We start from the raw sequence: 20,118 nt of genomic DNA, 5'->3' as shown, positions 1-20,118 counted from the left end.
TGATTGTCTGTAATCTCCATTGCATCTATTTCATTTGCCAGTTCATATGCTATTCGCAACTGGGGTATTTCTCCAATCTTATAGGGTTCAGAATCTTCTATATCTCTTGTTTGGCTCAATTCATTTATAGATTTGAATGGTTGTTTTGCAAAAGATTTGTTTAGTTTTAGTTTCCTTATATATTTGTAAAGATCTATTTTTGTCTCAATCAAATCATGGTGTATTTCAGGACAGAACGATAAGCCTTTATTCAAAACATCATGTTCAGTTTTTGTTAGAGTGTATCTGGAGAGATTAATGACTAGATCCGGAGTTCTTAAATTTCTGGATTCTACTTTCTTATTACCGTGCGGTTCCTTAAATTGTATCTTCCGCTTTTTCCATTTGCTTCTTCTTGTCTTCCTTCTTGGTCTCTTGATTGAAAGGATCCCCTTCCCCTCGCTCTCATTCTGCCCGAACCTCGACCTCTTGGCTTGTTTCTGGGTGTTTGCTGTTCCTGATAAAGCAGTTTCATCTCCTCTAAAAAAGAGAATTTGCATAGTCCCTTTGGTCTTTGTTCGCCTTCACTTAGGTCGGATTCTGATTCACTTGTTAAATGACCAGTGAGAGGATCAATAGTCACCTTTTTTGTTTCCCATTGTTGTTTATAAATTTCAAATTTCTTCGCAAAGGTGAAAATAGTTCCAAATTCATAATCGTCTTCATCTCTACGAAATTTACATTGTTTGCGTTCCAACACCTCTTCCTCATGTTTGTCCAGATTGCATTCCATCTCTGCTCGCAATTTTTTAACAGTCTCACTGTTTTCATTGGTTGCTGCGATTTGATTTTCGATCGCCGTTATTTTCTGATGTAGATCTTCTATGTCTTTTTTCGCGTATTTAATGATGATGAGCATCATATTTCTTGAGCAATCCATATTGTTTTTACTCCATTCCTCTAGCATCTCGGGTTTGGTATCAGGGTGATTGGGAAGAGTAAATATGCGGAGTCCTCTTGGTACCATGTCATTTTCCACGTATTTATAAGTAAAAACTGAAGTAGGACCAATGTAATAATCTACCGTGACCAGGAACTACGGTTCAAAACTCGTAGGAAGGATTACAACTTGAAATAAAACAACACTGTTGCCAAGAGGAGTGCCGCGTTATTATTACTTTGAGGTGGAATATATATATAGAGATATATATATATATATTTATATATTCACTGAAAAAAACATAGGTTTCAGGCACATTATAGTTAGGAATTAGCACTTAAAAAACCTTAGAAATTCACTGAAAAAACCATAGGTTTCAGGGGCGTTATAGTTAGCTGGACTTTTCACTCGTACAAAACCATTGAAATTCCCCCGTTATAGTTAGTTCAGCTAACTATAACTCGCGCGCCCGCAATGCACTGCTGATGACGTCACATATTACATCACTCATGACATGGTCAGTGACATCACTCATGACATCACTGATGACATCGCTGATGACATCATCCAGTGAATGTGTGTTTTTCTGAAAATACATATGTTTTATATATGTATATCTCAAGGTCGATGGAAGAATTAATAGGTATATAAGTGTCTAAATGGATGATTTGTTTTTGAAAAATTGATTGTATAACTGACTGATTAAGTGTATCTTGGTGAATACATGGCTTAGTGAGTAATGTTTAAATATGTAAATATCTGTATCAGTCTCTCACTTTGTGTATAAGTGGCTGCATGGGTTGGTGAGTGGCTACATGAGTGTCTATATAGGTTATTAGTTGGTTTTTTGAGTATCAGTACGAGTGTCTGAGTGTCTGTATGGTTCGGTGGGGGGTATTACGTAGTGCATAGATGCATGAATGAGTGACTCACTGTTTGTATGTGTTGAAGACAGCATGTGTGCAGGACTGTATGGGTGGAGGAGTGTGTGCATGGGTGTGTTAGTGAGTGAATGACTGTCTCAATAGTGTCTTTATGAGTAACTACATATGTTTTAAACTAGTATATGTGGCTATTGGTGTACATAAGTGAGTATATGTGAGAGTGAGAGATTGAAAGAGTTCCTGTATGAATAAGTATGTGTTTCTACAAGTGATTGTTTAAAAGACTAAGTATGTGTAAGTGTCTGTAGAAGTAAGTGTGGTGGTGTGTGTATAACTGTATATGCAAGCAAATGGATGTTTGATTGTTTATTTGCATGAGCGACTATGTGTGTGAGTAACTATGGATGAGTGGCGTTGTGTAACAGGATGTATAGGTGTATGAGTACATATGATGAGTGAGTACATGTATGAGTGACTGTATAGGACGGTTGGTGAATGAGTGGATGTGTATGTGGATCTTAGAATTACTGAATAGGTTGTTGTAACTAGTATTGGTATGTCCATTGTTTTGAAAATTTTAGTTTCTATTTTTGAATGTGTGTATCAAAGGTTATATTAGGGGGAGAGGAGGTCTGCCACCCTATCACAAGGATGATGTCATCAGTGATGTCAATTGAGATGTCATCAGTGATGTCATGAGTGATGTCATTGACAATGTCATGAATGATGTAATATGTGACGTCATCAGCAGTGCATTCCGGGCGCGCGAGTTATAGTTAGCTGAACTAACTATAACGGGGGAATTTCAATGGTTTTGTACGAGTGAAAAGTCCAGCTAACTATAACGCCCCTGAAACCTATGGTTTTTTCAGTGAATTTCTAAGGTTTTTAAGTGCTAATTCCTAACTATAACGTGCCTGAAACCTATGTTTTTTCAGTGAATTTCAAAGGTTTTTTAAATGCTAATTTCTAACTATGCCTACAGAGATAGGACATGTGAAGAAAGAAGAAAAAACGCACAGAAAGAAAAAAATGAAATGCAGAAAGAAGCAACAGAAGTCCTCAAAGACGAAGAAAAGTGCAGGAAGAAGGATAACGTGCTGAAAGATCAAACAGAAGAGCAGAAAGCAGCCTTGTTGCAAAATCATCTTGTACCCTCAACTTTTTCAGACGGATACTGGTGGTAACTGAGTCTGACTAACCAGTCCTAGAGCCAGTGCTATGTTAAAAGACACTCAGAATACAGTGAAAACATCTACATACACTAGGGAACACTATGCGTTGGGGTCCCCCTGTGATTAGCATGACCGCCTCTGTAAGCCCCTAGTATATAATAGGGCAGGGGATTAAAACTACCTCTTAAAACGCACCACAGGGCGTGTTTGCACACGTCACCTCAGGCACCGTCCCCTCCCTTCCCCACTGTGTAAACACGCCCTGTGGCCGTTTGAAGTTGTGAAATTAAGTCCCCTTGAATCCTGAGGGTCCCTAGGGTCCAACTAGACCACTAGGTACCTCCAGTAAGCGCCACAGAGCTGCGTTGCAGAGAGATGTAAAAAGGGGCACGGCCTAGACCACCTCTCTGCAACGCAGCGCAGTGGCGCTTACTGGAAGCACCTGGTGGGGTGGTTGGCCCCCAGGGTCCCTCAGGATTGAAGGGGAATTATTTCCCCAACTCAAAACGCACCACAGGGCTTGTTTGCACACGTCACCTCAGGTCCCGTCCCCTCCCTTCCCCACTGTGTAAATACGTCCTGTGGCCATTTTTTAAGTTGGGAGATTAAGTCCCCTTGAATCCTGAGGGTCCCTAGGGGGAAAATCGCCCACTAGGTACGTCCAGTAAGCGCCATTGCAGAGAGGTGTAAAAAGGGGCACGGCCTGCACCACCTCTCTAAAACGCAGAGCAGTGGTGCTTACTGGAAGCACCTGGTGGGCTAGTTGGCCCCAAGGGTCCCTCAGGATTGAAAGGGAATTATTTCCCCAACTTAAAACGCGCCACAGGGCGTGTTTGCATATGTCACCTCAGGCCCCGTCCCCTCCCTTCACCACTGTGTAAACGCGCCCTGTGTCCGTTCTAAGTTGAGAGATTAAGTCCCCTTGAATCCTAAGGGTCCCTAGGGTCAAACTAGCCCACTAGGTACCTCCAGTAAGCGCCACAGAGCTGCGTTGCATAGAGGTGTAAAAAGGGGCGTGGCCTCAGAACACCTGTCTGCAACGCAGCTCCCTGGCGCATACTGGAGATACCTGTTGGGCTAGTTGGCCCTCAGGGACCCTCAGTATTGAAGGGGAATTAATTCCCCAACTTACAACTGGCCAGTGGGCTCGTTTGCAGAGTGCTGCAAGGATGTGGCGTGGCCTCCGGCGCGATGCGGGTCTTTTATTTATTTTATTCTTTTAAGAAGGAGGGCTGTGTGGCCCCCCTTCTTTTTCTAATTTATTGGCCCTGGGGACCCCATCCCCCAGGGCCTGCACCCTAATTTTTTTTGTTGAAAAAAATAAATTTGGCCCTCCCAAGGCTTTAATCGGCCCAGGGGACCCCAAACCCCGGGTCATGGCCTTTTTTTTTATTTATTCTTTAGGAGGGGGGCTGTGTTGCCCCCCTCCTTAGGCCACTTATGGCCCCGGGGACCCCATCCCCCAGGGCCGGCCTTTGTTTTTTATTATTTTAAAAAAATATATATTTATAGAAACACCTAGCACATGCTGGACAAACCGTATGTACATATCACCATGACGATTTGTGTGATATTCATTAAAAGGCGACTATGCATACAATGAATCCACGTGGAATGTATTTACACCGCTAGTGAAGCTCTGACGTGTCTGACGCCCTACCCTGCCAAATCCCGGCGCCCCCGCCGGTGGGTACTCTCCAAGTAGATACCCTTGTCGTTTATTTATACAAAGATGGGTAGCTATTGACGGGCACATTTAATACACACGCACACCAAGCCATTCAAAGGGGATTCGACAAAAATTCGACCAAACTATGCAAGAAACCTCCCTCACGGTTAATAAAACACACATCCACCGCCGGATGTGTAATACTTTTTATTTTACTCTCTGGAAAGGAGACGAACCTCACTTGAGAGTCACAGCGTGCTCCTGGCTGAGCCCAATGCTGTGTTACACCCACCAGTGCCCACCGAGTGCCACACACCTCTGTGTTGTATTCCACCAGCTAGTGCGTATGCTATGACACTCTCTAGCCCATGTGCACTGTAACACCACCCCGTGAATAGGTCATGCCACACTTGCCTTCGCACGGGTTATATTGCCCCATCTAACGTACCTTCCTCGATGCCTATGTTGTAACGGACAGCGCTATGCCATACATATTACAATTTGGGATCCATATCTTTGTCACTGTGCATATGCAATGTTACACTCCCCAGCACATATTTTATATTACAAGTTTAGAGACTAGTTAGGTTACACAACACTGCCCTGTGCATATTACACTCCAAGGCGCATAACGCATAGCACGCGCTAGTGCCTGTGCTATCTCGCGCTCTCCAATTAATCTGTCATTGCGCACAATGTATTGCATATTATATTTCACACCCCGGTTCATCTTATATCACACTTTTTGGTGCATAGTTTATACCATATACTATATCTTGTTATTATTTTCAATCGTGCTCTCAGGACTATGTTCTATATAACACTGCGTCCACCTACCCTATTCACGGGCATTACATTTTGCGATGGGGGGTGGAGGGTCAGGGGGTGTTTCTCCCAAGGGAGCCCAGAGTCACAGTCACAAACGTCCTCTTCTTCCTGAATAAAAGTGAGATTATGCTGCATACTTGTTCATATTTTAAGTAGTTCACACAGACACACATTTTAAAAATGAATATGCTACTTACCAGTATGCATCTGTTCTTGGCATGTAGGGCTGCTGACATTCATATCTGTGCATAGATCGCCGCCTAGTGTTGGGTCCGGATGTTTGCACGTTGTTGTCCTGGAAGACTCTTCGAAGTATCCTGAGATAGGTGACTCCTCCCCTGGACCACAGTGCGCATGGGCATCCTCTCCATCCTTAGATTGTTTTTCGCCATTGTGGCAGTGATGGAGTAGATATAGAAAGTGATGACCATGCTATACAGTAATTCTGAGAGCTGCAGCTGCTACAGGCGCCGGGGAGGAGGGTGGGCGATATGAATGTCAGCAGCCCTACATGCCAAGAACAGATGCATACTGGTAAGTAGCATATTCAGTTCGAGGCATGTGGGCTGCTGAATTCATATCTGTGCATAGAATACATAGCAGTACCTCCCATTAGCGGCGGCCACAAGTGCCAGCTGCAGCGGTCTGAAAAAGAGTTTTGAGAACAGCCTGTCCTACAGCTGCCTGCTGTTTTGAGTGTACATCTACACAATAGTGTTTGGTAAATGTATGTAGAGTGGACCATGTGGCTGCTCTACATATATCATGTAAAGGAATGTTTCCCAGGAAAGCCATGGAGGCCCCTAACTTACGTGTTGAGTGGGCCCGTGGGGGAATCGTTAATGTGCGTTTAGCCTTTTGATAGCAAATTTGAATACATTTAACGATCCATCTGGCTATACCTGCTTTGGAGATTGCATTGCCTTTGTGTTGTGGGGAAAAGGCGACGAAAAGTTGTTTCGTTTTCCTAAAGTTTTTAGTTCTGTCTATATAGTACATGAGGGCTCTTTTGACGTCTAGTGTATGGAGCATCCTTTCAGCGACATTTTGTGGATTCTGAAAGAAAACAGGCAGTTCAATGGTTTGATTCATGTGGAACTGCGATATTACTTTAGGCATGAATTTGGGGTTGGTACGTAGTACGACCCTGTTTGCGTGAACCTGTATGAATGGCTCTTGAATGGTTAGTGCCTGGAGTTCACTAACTCTTCTCAACAAAGTGATTGCTACTAGGAAAGCTACCTTCCAGGTGAGGAATTGAATCTCACATGAGTGGAGAGGTTCGAAGGGTGGACCCATCAGTCGGGTGAGGACCAAGTTGAGGTTCCACACTGGTGCTGGTGGGTGTCTTGGGGGAATTACTCGTTTAAGTCCCTCCAAGAAGGCTTTGATGGCAGGCACTCTGAATAAAGAGAGGTGCTGCCTGTTTTGGAGATAGGCTGCTATTGCAGTTAAATGGATACGTATTGAGGTGTATGCCAGATTGCATCGGTATAGGTGTAAGAGGTAACAGATTATGTTTTGAGTGGATGCGTCTAGCGGGTTAATGTCATTGTTATTACAATAAATGACAAACCTCTTCCATTTGGCTGCATAGCAAGCTCTGGTAGTGGGTCTCCTAGCTTCCTTAATGATCTCCATACAGTCAGGTGGCAGGTTTGGGTAGCCAAACTCTAGGACTTCAGGAGCCAGATTGCCAGGTTCAGCTGTTGCGGATCTGGGTGCTGAATTTCTCCATGGTTCTGCGTTAAAAGCGCGGGTTTGATCCGCAGCCTTTGATGCGGCACCACGGAAAGTTCCAGAAAGGTGGTGTACCATGGCTGGCGTGCCCATGTTGGAGCAACCAGGAAGAGTGTCAGTGAGTGCTGTCGCAGTTTGCGTGCCACTAGCGGTATCAACGGCGCTGGGGGAAAAGCGTACGCAAATCTGCCGGACCAGTTCATCCATATCGCATTGCCCTGCGACTGTGGATGTGGGAACCTGGCGGCAAAGCTTTGGCATTTTGCGTTTTCCCTTGTGGCGAATAGGTCTATCTCTGGATGACCCCACTGCTGGAAGTATAGTTGGAGTACTGATGGGTGTAACTCCCACTCGTGCATCTGGTGGCTGTGTCTGCTGAGCAGATCCGCCATTTGGTTGTCCTTGCCTGGGAGGTGTTCCGCCATGAGGAATATGTTCCTCTGAATGGCCCACTTCCACATGCTCTGAGCCAGATGAGACAATTGTGGAGAGTGTGTTCCTCCCTGCTTCTGTATGTAGTACATGGCAGTCATGTTGTCCGTCCGGATCAACACGACCTTGTTGCACAGGTGTACTTTGAATGCTTTCATAGCCAGGAAGATTGCCATCAGTTCCAGAAGGTTGATGTGCATCTTCTTTTGTTGTGTAGTCCATAGTCCCTGCACTGTGTAATTGAGTACATGGGCTCCCCATCCCTGGAGAGACGCGTCCGCTGTCAGTATTATTTGTGGAACAGGCTCTTGGAACGGTCGGCCCTTGCAAAGGTTTTGTGGATTCCACCAATGCAGAGAGTTGTATGCCCGACCGCTCACCAACACTATGGGCCTCATGTAGGTAGCCAAATACCGGTCGGTAACGGCCGATTTTCGGTAATTATACCGTTACCGACCGGTATTTTGGCTTTTGAGATGTAGGGGGAGAATTTCTGTATTCGGAATTTACCGAATCGGTAAAATTACCGAATCGGTAAAATTACCGATTCGGTAATTTTACCGATTCGGTAAATTTCGAATACAGAAATGAGATGTAGGGGGACTGTGTGGTGTGTGTGGGGATTCGTTATTTACCACCAACTAATAGTTGGTGGTAAATGACGAATATGTGTGTAAATGCAATATTTTGCCCGTAGATGTGTGCAATGTGGCAGACACACATGCCCTCAGGGCATGTATGTGTGCCACATGTGCACACATGGCCGAATCAGGGGTGCAACAGGGTGTCAATCTGCCACCCTGCCACCCTTGCATGTGCCACCCTTGCATCAATGGGAAGGTATGCCTCATTACCGAATCGGTAAATACCGATTCGGTAATTACCGAATTTTTCCGAATCGGTAATATTTACCGACCAATTACCTATATAGCATTTACCACTTCATAAATACCGAATCGGTATGATTCGGTATTTATGAAGTGGTAAATGCCAGCCCACCTACATAAGGCCCTAGGTCTTTTAATTGCCCGTGAGCCTGATTCCATTGACGTGCTAAGCACTCCTGAAGCGGGCGCATATGTAGTCTCGCGTGTGGGACTATGAAAATGCAGGAGGCCATCATGCCTATCAACTGCATGAACACTCGCGCAGGAAGGGAGTGTTGGGGTTTGAACTTGGAAATCAGCATTTGCATGCTGTTGATCCTCACTAAATTTGGCTGAGCTGTGGCTGCCAGAGTGTCTATGGTCGCACCTAGGTACTGTTGTACGTGTGCGGGTTGGAGATGTGATTTCGGGTAATTTAGTGAGAATCCCAGACTGTGAAGAAGGTGAATGGTGCGGGACATGTGGCTGGCACATTGCTGGGCTGACTTTGCCTGAACAAGCCAGTCGTCCAGGTAAGGGTAGACGTGAATGTGTTGCCTTCGTAGATGTGCAGCCACGGTAGCTAGGCACTTTGTGAAAACTCTGGGTGCTGTTGTCACTCCGAAGGGGAGGACTTTGAATTGATAGTGCTGCCCCTGAATGGTGAACCGGAGATATTTTCTGTGTGACGGTGTATGGGTATGTGGAAATACGCATCTTTGAGGTCTACCGTGGCTAGGAAATCTCCCTGTCGGAGGAGCGGGAGAACCTGCTGTAGGGTGAGCATGTGAAAATGCTCTGAGAGAATGTAGTGGTTGAGGGGTCTCAGGTCTAAGATAGGTCTGAGTGACCCGTCCTTTTTTGGTATTAAGAAGTACAGAGAGTACACCCCTGTTCCCTGCTGGTGTACGGGCACGACCTCTATTGCGCCTTTTTGCAGCATACTTAGCACCTCGTGCTGTAATAACGCTAAGTGCTCTGAGGACATAGGACGGTGCCTTGGCGGTATGGTGGGTGGAGTGGAGGTTAATTCGAGACAGTAACCGTGTTGGATAACATCTTTGACCCACCTGTCCGTGGTGATGGAATCCCACGTGGACAGGAACCGCTGGAGCCTTCCCCCGACAGGTGTTATGTGGGCGGGGGGAAGGGAGAGGGCGTCACTGTTTGTTCTTGGGGGAGGACCTGGTATTGCCGTAACCACGTCCTCTGCCCTTGGTGCTGGAGCCACGATATCCACCTCGGGTGTTTTTATCGTAGAAACTCTGTGTGCCCCCTTTATTGTAGGTTTGCTGTGCCCCCTGTCCTCTACCTGCACCTCTATTTCCGGGGCGACGAAAGGAGCCACTACGAAATGTCTGCGTTTGCAGAGCCCCCATTGACTTCGCAGTGTCCGTGTCTTTCTTTATCTTTTCTAAGGTGGTGTCAACCTCCGGTCCAAATAAGTAGTCGGGGTTGACCGGCTGATTGAGGATGTTATTTTGGACCTCAGGTTTGAATCCGGAGATTCGTAACCAGGCGTGTCGTCGTAGCATGACGCTGGTGTTTATTGCCCTTGCAGCAGTGTCTGCGGCATCCAGTGCACACTTGATGGATGCGTTTGTGAGCAGTTGTCCCTCCCTGATGAGGAGCTCCGCTGCCTCTTTGTACTCGTCTGGCAGGTGTTGGAGTAGGGTCTCTAACGTGTCATAGTGTGAGCGGTCGTAGCGAGCTAGGAGGGCCTGTGTATTGGCGATGCGCCATATGTTTGCTGCCTGGGCTGCAATCCGTTTGCCGGAGGTCTCTAGAACCTTGGACTCTTTGTCCGGGGGAGGAGCATCACCAGTTGTCTGAGAGTGTGCCCGTTTGCGAGCATTGGCAACTACAATGGAGTCCAGAGGCAACTGGCTTCTAATGTACGTGGGGTCCCCAGGTGCGGGCTTGTACTTTTTCTAGATCCTGGGGTTTATTACCCGTGCCCTGGTGGTTTCCTTGAAAATGTCCTTTGCTGGCTTGAGGACACCTTTTAACATGGGCAGAGTCTTTACAGTCCTCTCGGAGGATGCGAAAGTGTCCACCAAGAAATCATCCTCGATAGTGTCTGAGTGGAGTTGCACTCCATGATTGGCTGCGGCACGTTCAATGAGGGCGTTGAATGCAGCAGTGTCCTCTGTGGGGGACGTTTTTGCGCCATAAAGTTGCGTGTCCTATGTATCCAGAGCGGCACCTGGGTCTACAGGGTCATCCCAGACTTGATCAGGGTCTTGCTGCCCCTCAGGGTCTATGTCCTCGGGGTAGGTGGTGTCGTCACCCATGTAGTCCTCCACTGCATCCGTGTCGGAGTGCGTTGGAGAGAATGATGGATCTGTGTAAGAGGTGTGGATGCGTTCATAAAGAACTGGTTCCGATTCCGCCGGCATTTTTTGTTTTAGCGGGATCCTGTAAGAGTTCAAAGCTTGCCCTGAAGTGATCTTCCGCTTTCGGAGCATGAGCCTGCCGGTGTCGGCGTCGATGAAGTGGGACGGCGATGTCCCAGTAGTCGAGTGTTCGGTAGATGGGGACCATGTCTGGGTAACGCGGGTTCTGATTTCGAACATTTTCGGCGCCGTGGATGGCGGCAAACCAAAGGTGATGTTGGCTGGTGCCGAAGGTGCCTTCTGTGCCCGTGTCGGTTCGGAGCCCGACGAGGTCTGGAGGGCTGCCTTTTCCCTGATGCGTTGCAAGGACGCTGCCACTTGTCGCACCTGGAACTCCGACGGTTCTTTGGCGCCGAGTGGTTCCGTAGAGGCAGTTGTGGACTTCTTCGAAGTGACCGGGTCATCGAGTCGAGGAGGGGTAGGAGCCGTCGACGGCATCGATGAGTGTACCGTAGTCGCGGCCTTCGAGGTGGATAGCGATGCAGTGGCTATTTTCACATTGGTGGTCGGTGCCGATTGCTTCGGTGCCGGGGGCCGAGGCGCTTTGACGGTACCGACGGCTTTTCTTTTTGGGTCGGCGCCGACATCGGCTGCAGCGAGTTCGGCACCGAAGTCCCTTTTGGTGCGGTCGGAGCCGACGGGCTTGGCTGGCGTCGAAGGTGTGGTGGTCCTCGAGCCGACCAGTGTCAGTTTCACTTTCGGTTTCTGTTTAACCGGTGCGATGATTGGTTTCGGTTTCGTGGTAGGGAAACCAGTCTTTTTAGGTAACAGTGGCTCTTGCTGTATGTCCGTGGCCGGGCCGGAGGGCGGGGCCGATGAACTGCGGGATTGGTCTTGGGTAAGGCCCGAAGGCGATCCCTCGACCGGAGCCGTCGACTGACACACTGGGATAGCCTCAATTTGTACGGGTAGGCCTTGCTCCTCACCGGAGCTACCTTCTTCGGCCCCTAAGGCCTCATCGTAGTCTCCTACCTCGTCGTCGGCTTCTTCCCTGTGAAAAAGCTCTTCATCGACATCTTCCGATCGGGAACCGTGTTCGGAAGTGGGGCTGGAGGGTATATTTTCCACGCTTTCCACATCTTCGTCCTCGGTGCTGAAGATGTTGGTCGGGGCCGGTGCCGCTTGCTGCGCTTCCAGTCGCGCGGCGCGTCGATTCCGGAGAGTCTTCTTGGATCTGAATCGGGCACAGGCCATGCATTTCGATTCGTCATGATCCGGTGAGAGGCATTTGTTACACACCGGGTGGACGTCGATATGGGGGTATTTGGCGTGGCAAACAGGACACCGCTTGAATGGGGTCCTCGATTCCATCGTCGAAGTTCGGTCGATGGTCGGATTTAATGGATCCGAAAAGTTGTTAAAGCCGTGAAAAACTAGCCTGTAAACTGTCGATACCGATCGGGAACAGTACCGTCGAAAACTAAAGGCCTTTTGGCCTGAAAACTAAATTTTCCTAACTTGAGTCAAGATAAGCACATCCGAACCCAATGGCGGAAAAAAACAATCTAAGGATGGAGAGGATGCCCATGCGCACTGTGGTCCAGGGGAGGAGTCACCTATCTCAGGATACTTCGAAGACTCTTCCAGGACAACAACGTGCAAACATCCGGACCCAACACTAGGCGGCGATCTATGCACAGATATGAATTCAGCAGCCCACATGCCTCGAACCAATAAAGTTCCTAATACCCACCTTCTCTGAACAGTTAGCTTGCTGCCCCATCCACCTCCTCCCTATCCTCTGTTGTCTGAATCCATGGACTAGCCTCCTCCCTCCTGCCATGCATGGTCTGATGTGCTGCCACTGCCCTCCATTTAGCATGATGTACCAGTCCACTCCTCCTGCCCTCCATTGCCCAATTCTATGGCCCATCATTGACCTCCTGCTTAGCATCTGTGCTTAGCTTGCTGCCCCTATTCTCCTTCCCCCTGCCCTCCGATGTCTTTGTGCATGCCCCTGCTCCATCCTTTTTGCCCACCATGTTCCCTGGACCTGCCACTCTTATCTATTCTGAGTGTTATGTTGAGCTGCCACTCCCCTCCCACCTGCCTAGCATTGTCAGATGACTGCAACCTGTCCCTGCCACTTCCACCCTGCCTGTCCACATGCCATACCCCTATCCCCTTCCTCCTGTCCCCCATGGTCCATTTTACTGCCACACCCTTCTGCCCTCCCTGGTCTGTTGTGCTGCAACTGCTCCTCCTGCCTGCCCCGCGCTGTCTGTTGTGAGGCCCCTTCCCCTGAACTCTCTTGTCTGTGCCCAGGTCCTGACCCTCCCTTCTATCCTCCATGGTCCTTTGTGCATGCCCCTTTACCCTCCTTCTTGCTCATCATAGCCATTGTGCTGCCACTAACCCTCCCGCTTGCCATGCATGGCCTTCTGTGCTGCCATGGCCCCTCCCACCTTCCCTCCATGGTCTGTGTGTATGCCATCATAGTCTCATTGTTGCTCTCCATGGTGTGTCTTGTTTCTAGTGCCCATCCTGCCTGACCTCCATGGTCATCTTGCTGCTCCTGCCCTGCCCCCTTGCCCCCAGCCCTCAGTCTCCATGTGCAGACCCCTATTCCCTCCCTCCTGGCTTGTCTGTTCCATTGTAATGCCCCTGATCTGTCCCTCCTGCCCTTTATGGTCTGTTATGCTGCAGCTTTCTCTCCTGTCTGTCCATTATGGTCAGCTACCTACCATTGCCTCTTTCCCCTCTGTTCTCTGTTGTCCATGTGCATGGTCCTGTCCCCTCCCTATTGCTTTCTATGGATTGTTGTGCTGCACTCCCGTCCCGCATGCCCTGTGTGGTGTATTGTGCTGCTGCAAGCCCTGATGCCTGCCCTGTAGGGTCAGTTTGGTGCCCCTCTCCATGTCCCTCCTGTCCTCTGTTATCCAAGTCCATGTCCCTACCCCAATTCCTCCTGCCAACCATGATCCAATGTACCATACTTGCGAACATTTTGAACTTGGTAAGAGGGAGATTTTGAAAAAAAACTGGGGTATTGATTTTCTCCTTTGAGTTGCATTGAAAAAGAGGAGATTGCAGACAGCAGACAGATCAAATAAAGCCCATTTGAGCTTAAAAACATTGGACGTTTCCTGGCTGAAACGAGTCTAATGGCATGTATGGTTGTACTACCACTGCCTCTTCCTTCTGCCCACAATGGTCTATTATATTGCCACAGCCTCTCTTGCCAGTCCTGTATTGTTGGTTTGTTGCCCCTGCCCCCCTTTCCACTGCCCTCCATAGTCTGTTGTGCTGCCACTGCCCTTCCTGCCTGCCCAGTGTGGTCAAATTGTTGCCTCTGCACTCTCCTAACTGCCTTCAATTTTCAGAGTCCGTGCCCTTGCCCTCGGCCTCTCAACAGTATCCCAATGAACAACTAGATTGCTAACATTCTATATTTATTACAAAAGTGTGGAACGCCTGACGTCATCTTGATGTAATCAAAACTGTAATACCTAGAGCATTTCCTTTAGAAATTACATATATGAGAGGGTCTTATTTGCATCAAAATTATGGTTAGTGCTCTAAAAAACTAAAATGAGGACATATTTTCTGAGTTTTCAAATAGCGACAAAGAACTTTTAAATTATTTGTAATCTTTATTTTTTTTATCCAGTTGACCCCTTGATTAAATGTTGCACCTAGGGGAGAGGATGTGGTGTTACTTCCAGAGTTGCAGACTTTGCAACTGGGGAACCAGGTTGGAGTTTCTGCTTCACCTCAACATTCTGTGATTCTGGTCAAATCACTTAATCTCCCCATGTCTACAACCAAAATGAATTGGATCTTGTGTGATGTAACCAATGCTCATGTAAAGCACTCCAATACCTGACAAGTCTGCACTATATAAAACTGCAAATTCACAAAAAATGTGTTTTGCACACTTCTGTCATTGGGCTACATGTGGGCTACATCTGGGTGATATTGGTGCTGCATTTGGGCTCTTTTGTCTCTGGTGGCCATCTTGGGAGATTTATCTGTTATGAAGTTTCCTAATTTCCTCATTTACTGCAGTCTCCTCAGTAGGAAATGCTTTCAGTTTTTTACTTTGATTACATCAAAAAGGTATTCAGATATGTCACACATTTGCCATGAATTCTAAATGTTAGCACTCTAGTTGCTCATTAGATCACTGTAGTAAAGCTACTGCTCACCACGGAAGTCTGCTGCTGGTATTAAAAGTGCATGTTTCAGTCTGCATATCAGAATTTTTTAATGAAATAGAAGAGGACTTGAGAAATCAAAATGTGCCCTAATTTTTCTTTCTGCAGCACTAATCATAATTTCTATGGCCAAATGAACCCCCTCATTTTGTTCCTTTGTAAATTAAATGTTTTAAGTGTTACCACTTTATTCCAATCAAGATGGCTTCAGATGTGCCATACTTTGGTCATAAGTAAGACTGTTAGCGCTCTAGTTGTTCGTTAGAACACTCTGGGACATTCTGTCATTGGGCTATACTTGGGCTACATCTGGGTGATATTTGGGCTACATTTGGGCTCTTTTTTCTCTGGTGGCCATTTTGGGAGACTTATTTGTTATGAAGTTTTCTAATTTCCTCGTTTACTACAGTCTCCTCAGTAGGAAATACTTTCAGTTTTTTACTTTGATTCCATCAAGAAGGCATTCAGATGTGTCACACATTTGCCATAAATTCAGAATGTTAGCACTCTAGTTGCTTATTAGATCACTATAGTAAAGCTACTGCTCACCAGGGAAGTCTGCTGCTGGTATTGAAAGTGAATGTTTCAGTCTGCATGTCAGAATTTTTTAATGAAATAGAAGAGGATTTGAGAAGTCACCCAAAATGTGCCCTAATTTTTCTTTCTGCAGCACTAATCATACTTTCTATGGCAAAATGAACCCCCTCATTGTATTCCTTTTTAAATTAAATATTTTAAGAGTTACCACTTTATTCCATTCAAGATGGCTTCAGGTGTGCAATACGTTTGTCATAAGTAGGACTGTTAACGCTCTAGTTGGTCTTTAGAACACTCTGGGAAGCTGCAGTAGAACACAAAGGAATCAACTGACAGTCTCTGCCCGTGTTGGATGTACATGTTTTACTGAGAATGTCAGACTTCATTCTCACATGACTGAGAAAGATAATGTGAATTTACAGAAAATATGCTCTCAGTTTAGCTTATAGATCACTTTCCAAACCTCTGAGGGAAAAGCATGAGAAAGTGGTTTTCTCTCAAACATGATTCATGATATCACAGAAAAAGGCTTTTTCACATGGTAAAATCACCTTAGAACACACCACAATTCCTAAAATGAGTATGGTACCATCAACAAATGATTTATAATGTAACTAAAGTCTTAAAACCTTCTATTAACTGCAATGCTTTTTAATGAGGTGCTATCATGTATATTGGTCCCAAGATGGCTGCCAACACTTCTTGGATGAAGTGCTGACAGCCAATCAGATATCACGATGAGATGTGAGGTTAGGCTCCGCCCAGATATATATGTGATTTTGATTTTGATTTTCTCAGGAACTACTGAACAGATTGACACCATATATGCAAAAGGCACATGCCTGACCTGAGGACTATCTCTTTGGCAAATTTCATGTAATTCTGTTCAGCCGTTCGGGCTGTACCTTCGACTAAAGGTCCTATGGGAAAATGCGTTTTGGGGCCCCCTTTTTTTCTCAGCCCCCGCTTGACGAATCACCCCGAGACTTTCAGGGTAGGAGCTGAGCGGAGCGCCCCATTAGTTTTGATAATTTCACGAAGATAAGTCAACCGGCGCCAAAGTTATTCAAAATAGAATTTTCAGATTTCCTATGGGAACTCGGTCCTAACTATAACTATCTACTGGCGACCGACTGTATTTTTTATTCCTCCAAACTTTGCCCTGCATTAAGGACGCACTCCATACAGCTGGTGATTTCACAATCCATTTATTCAAAAGAAACAGCCATCGCAATCTGATCTTTAAGGTCCTTCTGCCTGACGCGTTTCAGAGCAGTCGTGGTCTTTCCTCAGAGGCATTTGAAAACACACATTCTTCAGGCTCCCACAGTTCCCTGCGCGCTTCTCCAATTTATAGGCCTCCGGTGTGCCTTTCTTAGTGAATGTCATTACGGTGCACACTGGAACTTGTGGTTTTGTTTATGCCATTTCTTCCCTCCAGTGGGTTGTGTGTCGTTCAATCGATTACAAGGACTGCTCATAAGCCCTCCAGTGGGCCTCAGATTGGTATTGCTGTTTCACAATTAAGAACCAACTGTGCCGGTTTCAGATTCTGAACAAGTTCAGATCGAACGGACCCTTCTTAGTCTTTAAGGGCGGTGCGCTCCTCCACGGCCGGACCAGCCGTGTTTTTATTCCTCCAAACTTTGCCCTGCATTAAGGACGCACTCCATACAGCTGGTGATTTCACAATCCATTTATTCAAAAGAAACAGCCATCGCAATCTGATCTTTAAGGTCCTTCTGCCTGACGCGTTTCAGAGCAATCCTGCTCTTTCCTCAGAGGCATTTGAAAACACACATTCTTCAGGCTCCCACAGTTCCCTACACGCTTCTCCAATTTGTGCCTTTCTTAGTGAATGTCATTACAGTGCACACTGGAACTTGTGGTTTTGTTTATGCCATTTCTTCCCTCCAGTGGGTTGTGTGTCGTTCAATCGATTACAAGGACTGCTCGTAAGCCCTCCAGTGGGCCTCAGATTGGTATTGCTGTTTCACAATAAATTGGAGAAGCGCGCAGGGAACTGTGGGAGCCTGAAGAATGTGTGTTTTCAAATGCCTCTGAGGAAAGAGCACGATTGCTCTGAAACACGTCAGGCAGAAGGACCTTAAAGATCATATTGCGATGGCCCCCTTTTCACGTTCACCGCCTTCCTTTTTCACTCTCGCACTGAAAACAAACAACATGGCGGCCGACACTTCCTGATTTCGACCGATTCGAACGTTGACTAACATGTAACCACCAATCAGAATTACGCTCGCGCACGTTAGGGTGCTCGCACGGTGCACGGCTATAGATATGTATGTGCTTTTAACTGCAATTATCTCTGGAACTACTGAACAGATTGACTCCATATATGCAAAAGGCACATCCCTGACCTGAGGACTACCTCTCTGCCAAATTTCAAGTAATTCTGTTCCGCCGTTTGGGCTGTACCTTCGACTAAAGGTCCTATGGGAAAATGCATGGGGAAAACGCGTTTTGGGACCCCCCTTTTTTCTCGGCCCCCGCTTGACGAATCCCCCCCGAGACTTTCAGGGTAGGAGCTGAGCGGAGCGCCCCATTAGTTTTGAAAATTTCGCGAAGATTCGTCAACCGGCGCCAAAGTTATTCAAAATAGAATTTTCAGATTTCCTATGGAAACACGGTCCTAACTATAACTATCTACTGGCGACCGCCAGTAGATAATATGTGGAGATGCATATATGTTTGTCACATATATGATTATGTTTCCGGGGTCCCGCGCATGGGCAGGAATATTCTAGTGCTTATGACTATTGATGAGGATCCCCTGGAAGAGAACTGGTCATTTTCTGGAGGGTATGCACAAAACACTAACAGTTGTGGACAACAGTCATGGCACCACCAATAGACATAACATGTCAATTACCTTCAACTTACAGATAAGACAGGCAACAGAATGATCTGCATTGAGTAAGCAAAACGTAAACAGAGAATGAAGCAAAATAGAAACCACATAAAATGCAATAATAATCCCAGCACTCACCTTGGAAAAGTAGCCGACGATGTGGAAGCCCTTAGAATCGTATTCTGTCATGACGTAGAACAAAAAGGGGTCTGTGTCATAATATAAAGTTTTGTGGTCCAGGAAGCACTTGGCCAGAAGACACAAGTTCTGAGAGTAGCTCTAAAGGATGTAAAAGACACAGACTTGTAGACCAACATCACTGCTTGTTGTAGCATCTTCGGGTCAGGATGCATGCACTGGCAACAGATCTCATTAGAGGGTTACTGCACACCTGCGAACCTTCCAAAAAAATCTGGGCATTTGTCAAATTCCGTGTCTCTAATACAGAAACATTACAATTGTTACAATGTGCTCATTCAACTAGAGAAAAAACGAGGACTGCCCAAAAAGGTTGTCTCCTAATTTGGAATCAGTTGTACCTTCTAGCAAAGGCCACTCTAATTGTTTTGTGGATCAATGACAGGATGTCATGGGAAAGGTTTGGTGTAGTTCTTTGAGTAGAATATTCAAGTAATTAACTCAACAATGTAATGGCCTCGCCAGTGATGGTACCCGGATCTCCTCCACCTGTCCGAAAGACCACACAGGAAACTACCATGTAGCCCGGATCGCTCCTACAAGCTAGGTGGGAAAATTTATATTAAGGTACATGGCACTTGTGTATTATTAATGTAAGAAGTAAGTCAAGTTCTTACCTGAAACTACATAACTTTGTTTTCCTCCATAGGACTGCATTGTGTTCTCTCCATTTCATTGAACTGTCTATTCATTATCAATGCAAAGTCTAAAACTTAAACTGTACTTAAATTACTGCATAACTGCACTAAGTGATGATTAAATCTAAAATAAAATAACAAGGTAACTACTTTGTATACAAACAAATTGGCCTGGATTCAGTTTGTGAGTGATTGAAATCATTACTTGCCAGAGTATGTACAATAAATGCTTAACACAGCCCTCTGATAAGCCTGACTGCTCAGCCCAGCTTCCACTAAATTGAGCGCAAGGTATTATGTACTTTATGCTCTGCATACCTCTGGGGACTCCCTGGACACTGTGCACATTATACATCTTTTTGGTATAGTATATACAGAGCCAGCTTCCTACACTCGAGTACTGTGAATCCAGACTCTGTGGAACCGGCCAGTTGCAGACATTTTCCAGCCAACATTGAGCCAGGTGAACAGGTGTCTGTGTAGCCCCTGGTTGGTGGAGAGATCTTTGTTCCTGTGCAGAGGAGTGGGAGGAAGCACCTGAAGCTCTTCCCTGTGACATTTGTCTAGAAGACAGGGAATGCTGCGTATGCCTGTCAACGCTGACAACGTCGAGCGACGAGGGTCTTGTGGACATGTCGCAACGCTAAGGCAATGAGAGAGAACTCAATGTTGAACTGGGTCTTGCTTCCGTCAACAGAGATTGCCTAGGAGGCGTCTGTCTCGATGTAGATTGCCGCCTGATTGCCATTTAGGGAGATGTGTGTCTCAATGTTGTACGCGGGGACACGCCGGGGCGCGTAACCATGCAAT

The 20,118-nt window shown here is 46.4% G+C and overlaps 1 protein-coding gene across 11 annotated transcripts in view; it reads right to left on the bottom strand.

The window, feature by feature from the left end:
* The window catches only part of KAT5 (lysine acetyltransferase 5), a 688,762-nt gene that overhangs the window by 86,309 nt on the left and 582,335 nt on the right, over nucleotides 1-20,118 (bottom strand). For all 11 annotated transcript variants that reach the window (XM_085625846.1, XM_085625847.1, XM_085625849.1 and 8 more), the window contains one exon: nucleotides 18,611-18,751. In XM_085625846.1, the coding sequence (XP_085481972.1) occupies nucleotides 18,611-18,751 (141 nt within the window). The remainder of the gene's footprint in view (nucleotides 1-18,610; nucleotides 18,752-20,118) is intronic.

The sequence above is a fragment of the Triturus cristatus genome, chromosome 9, assembly GCF_964204655.1.
Source record: "Triturus cristatus chromosome 9, aTriCri1.1, whole genome shotgun sequence".
NCBI lineage: Eukaryota > Metazoa > Chordata > Amphibia > Caudata > Salamandridae > Triturus > Triturus cristatus.
Note: the sequence above shows the minus strand (reverse complement) of the source record. Positions and strands in the feature narration are given on the sequence as shown.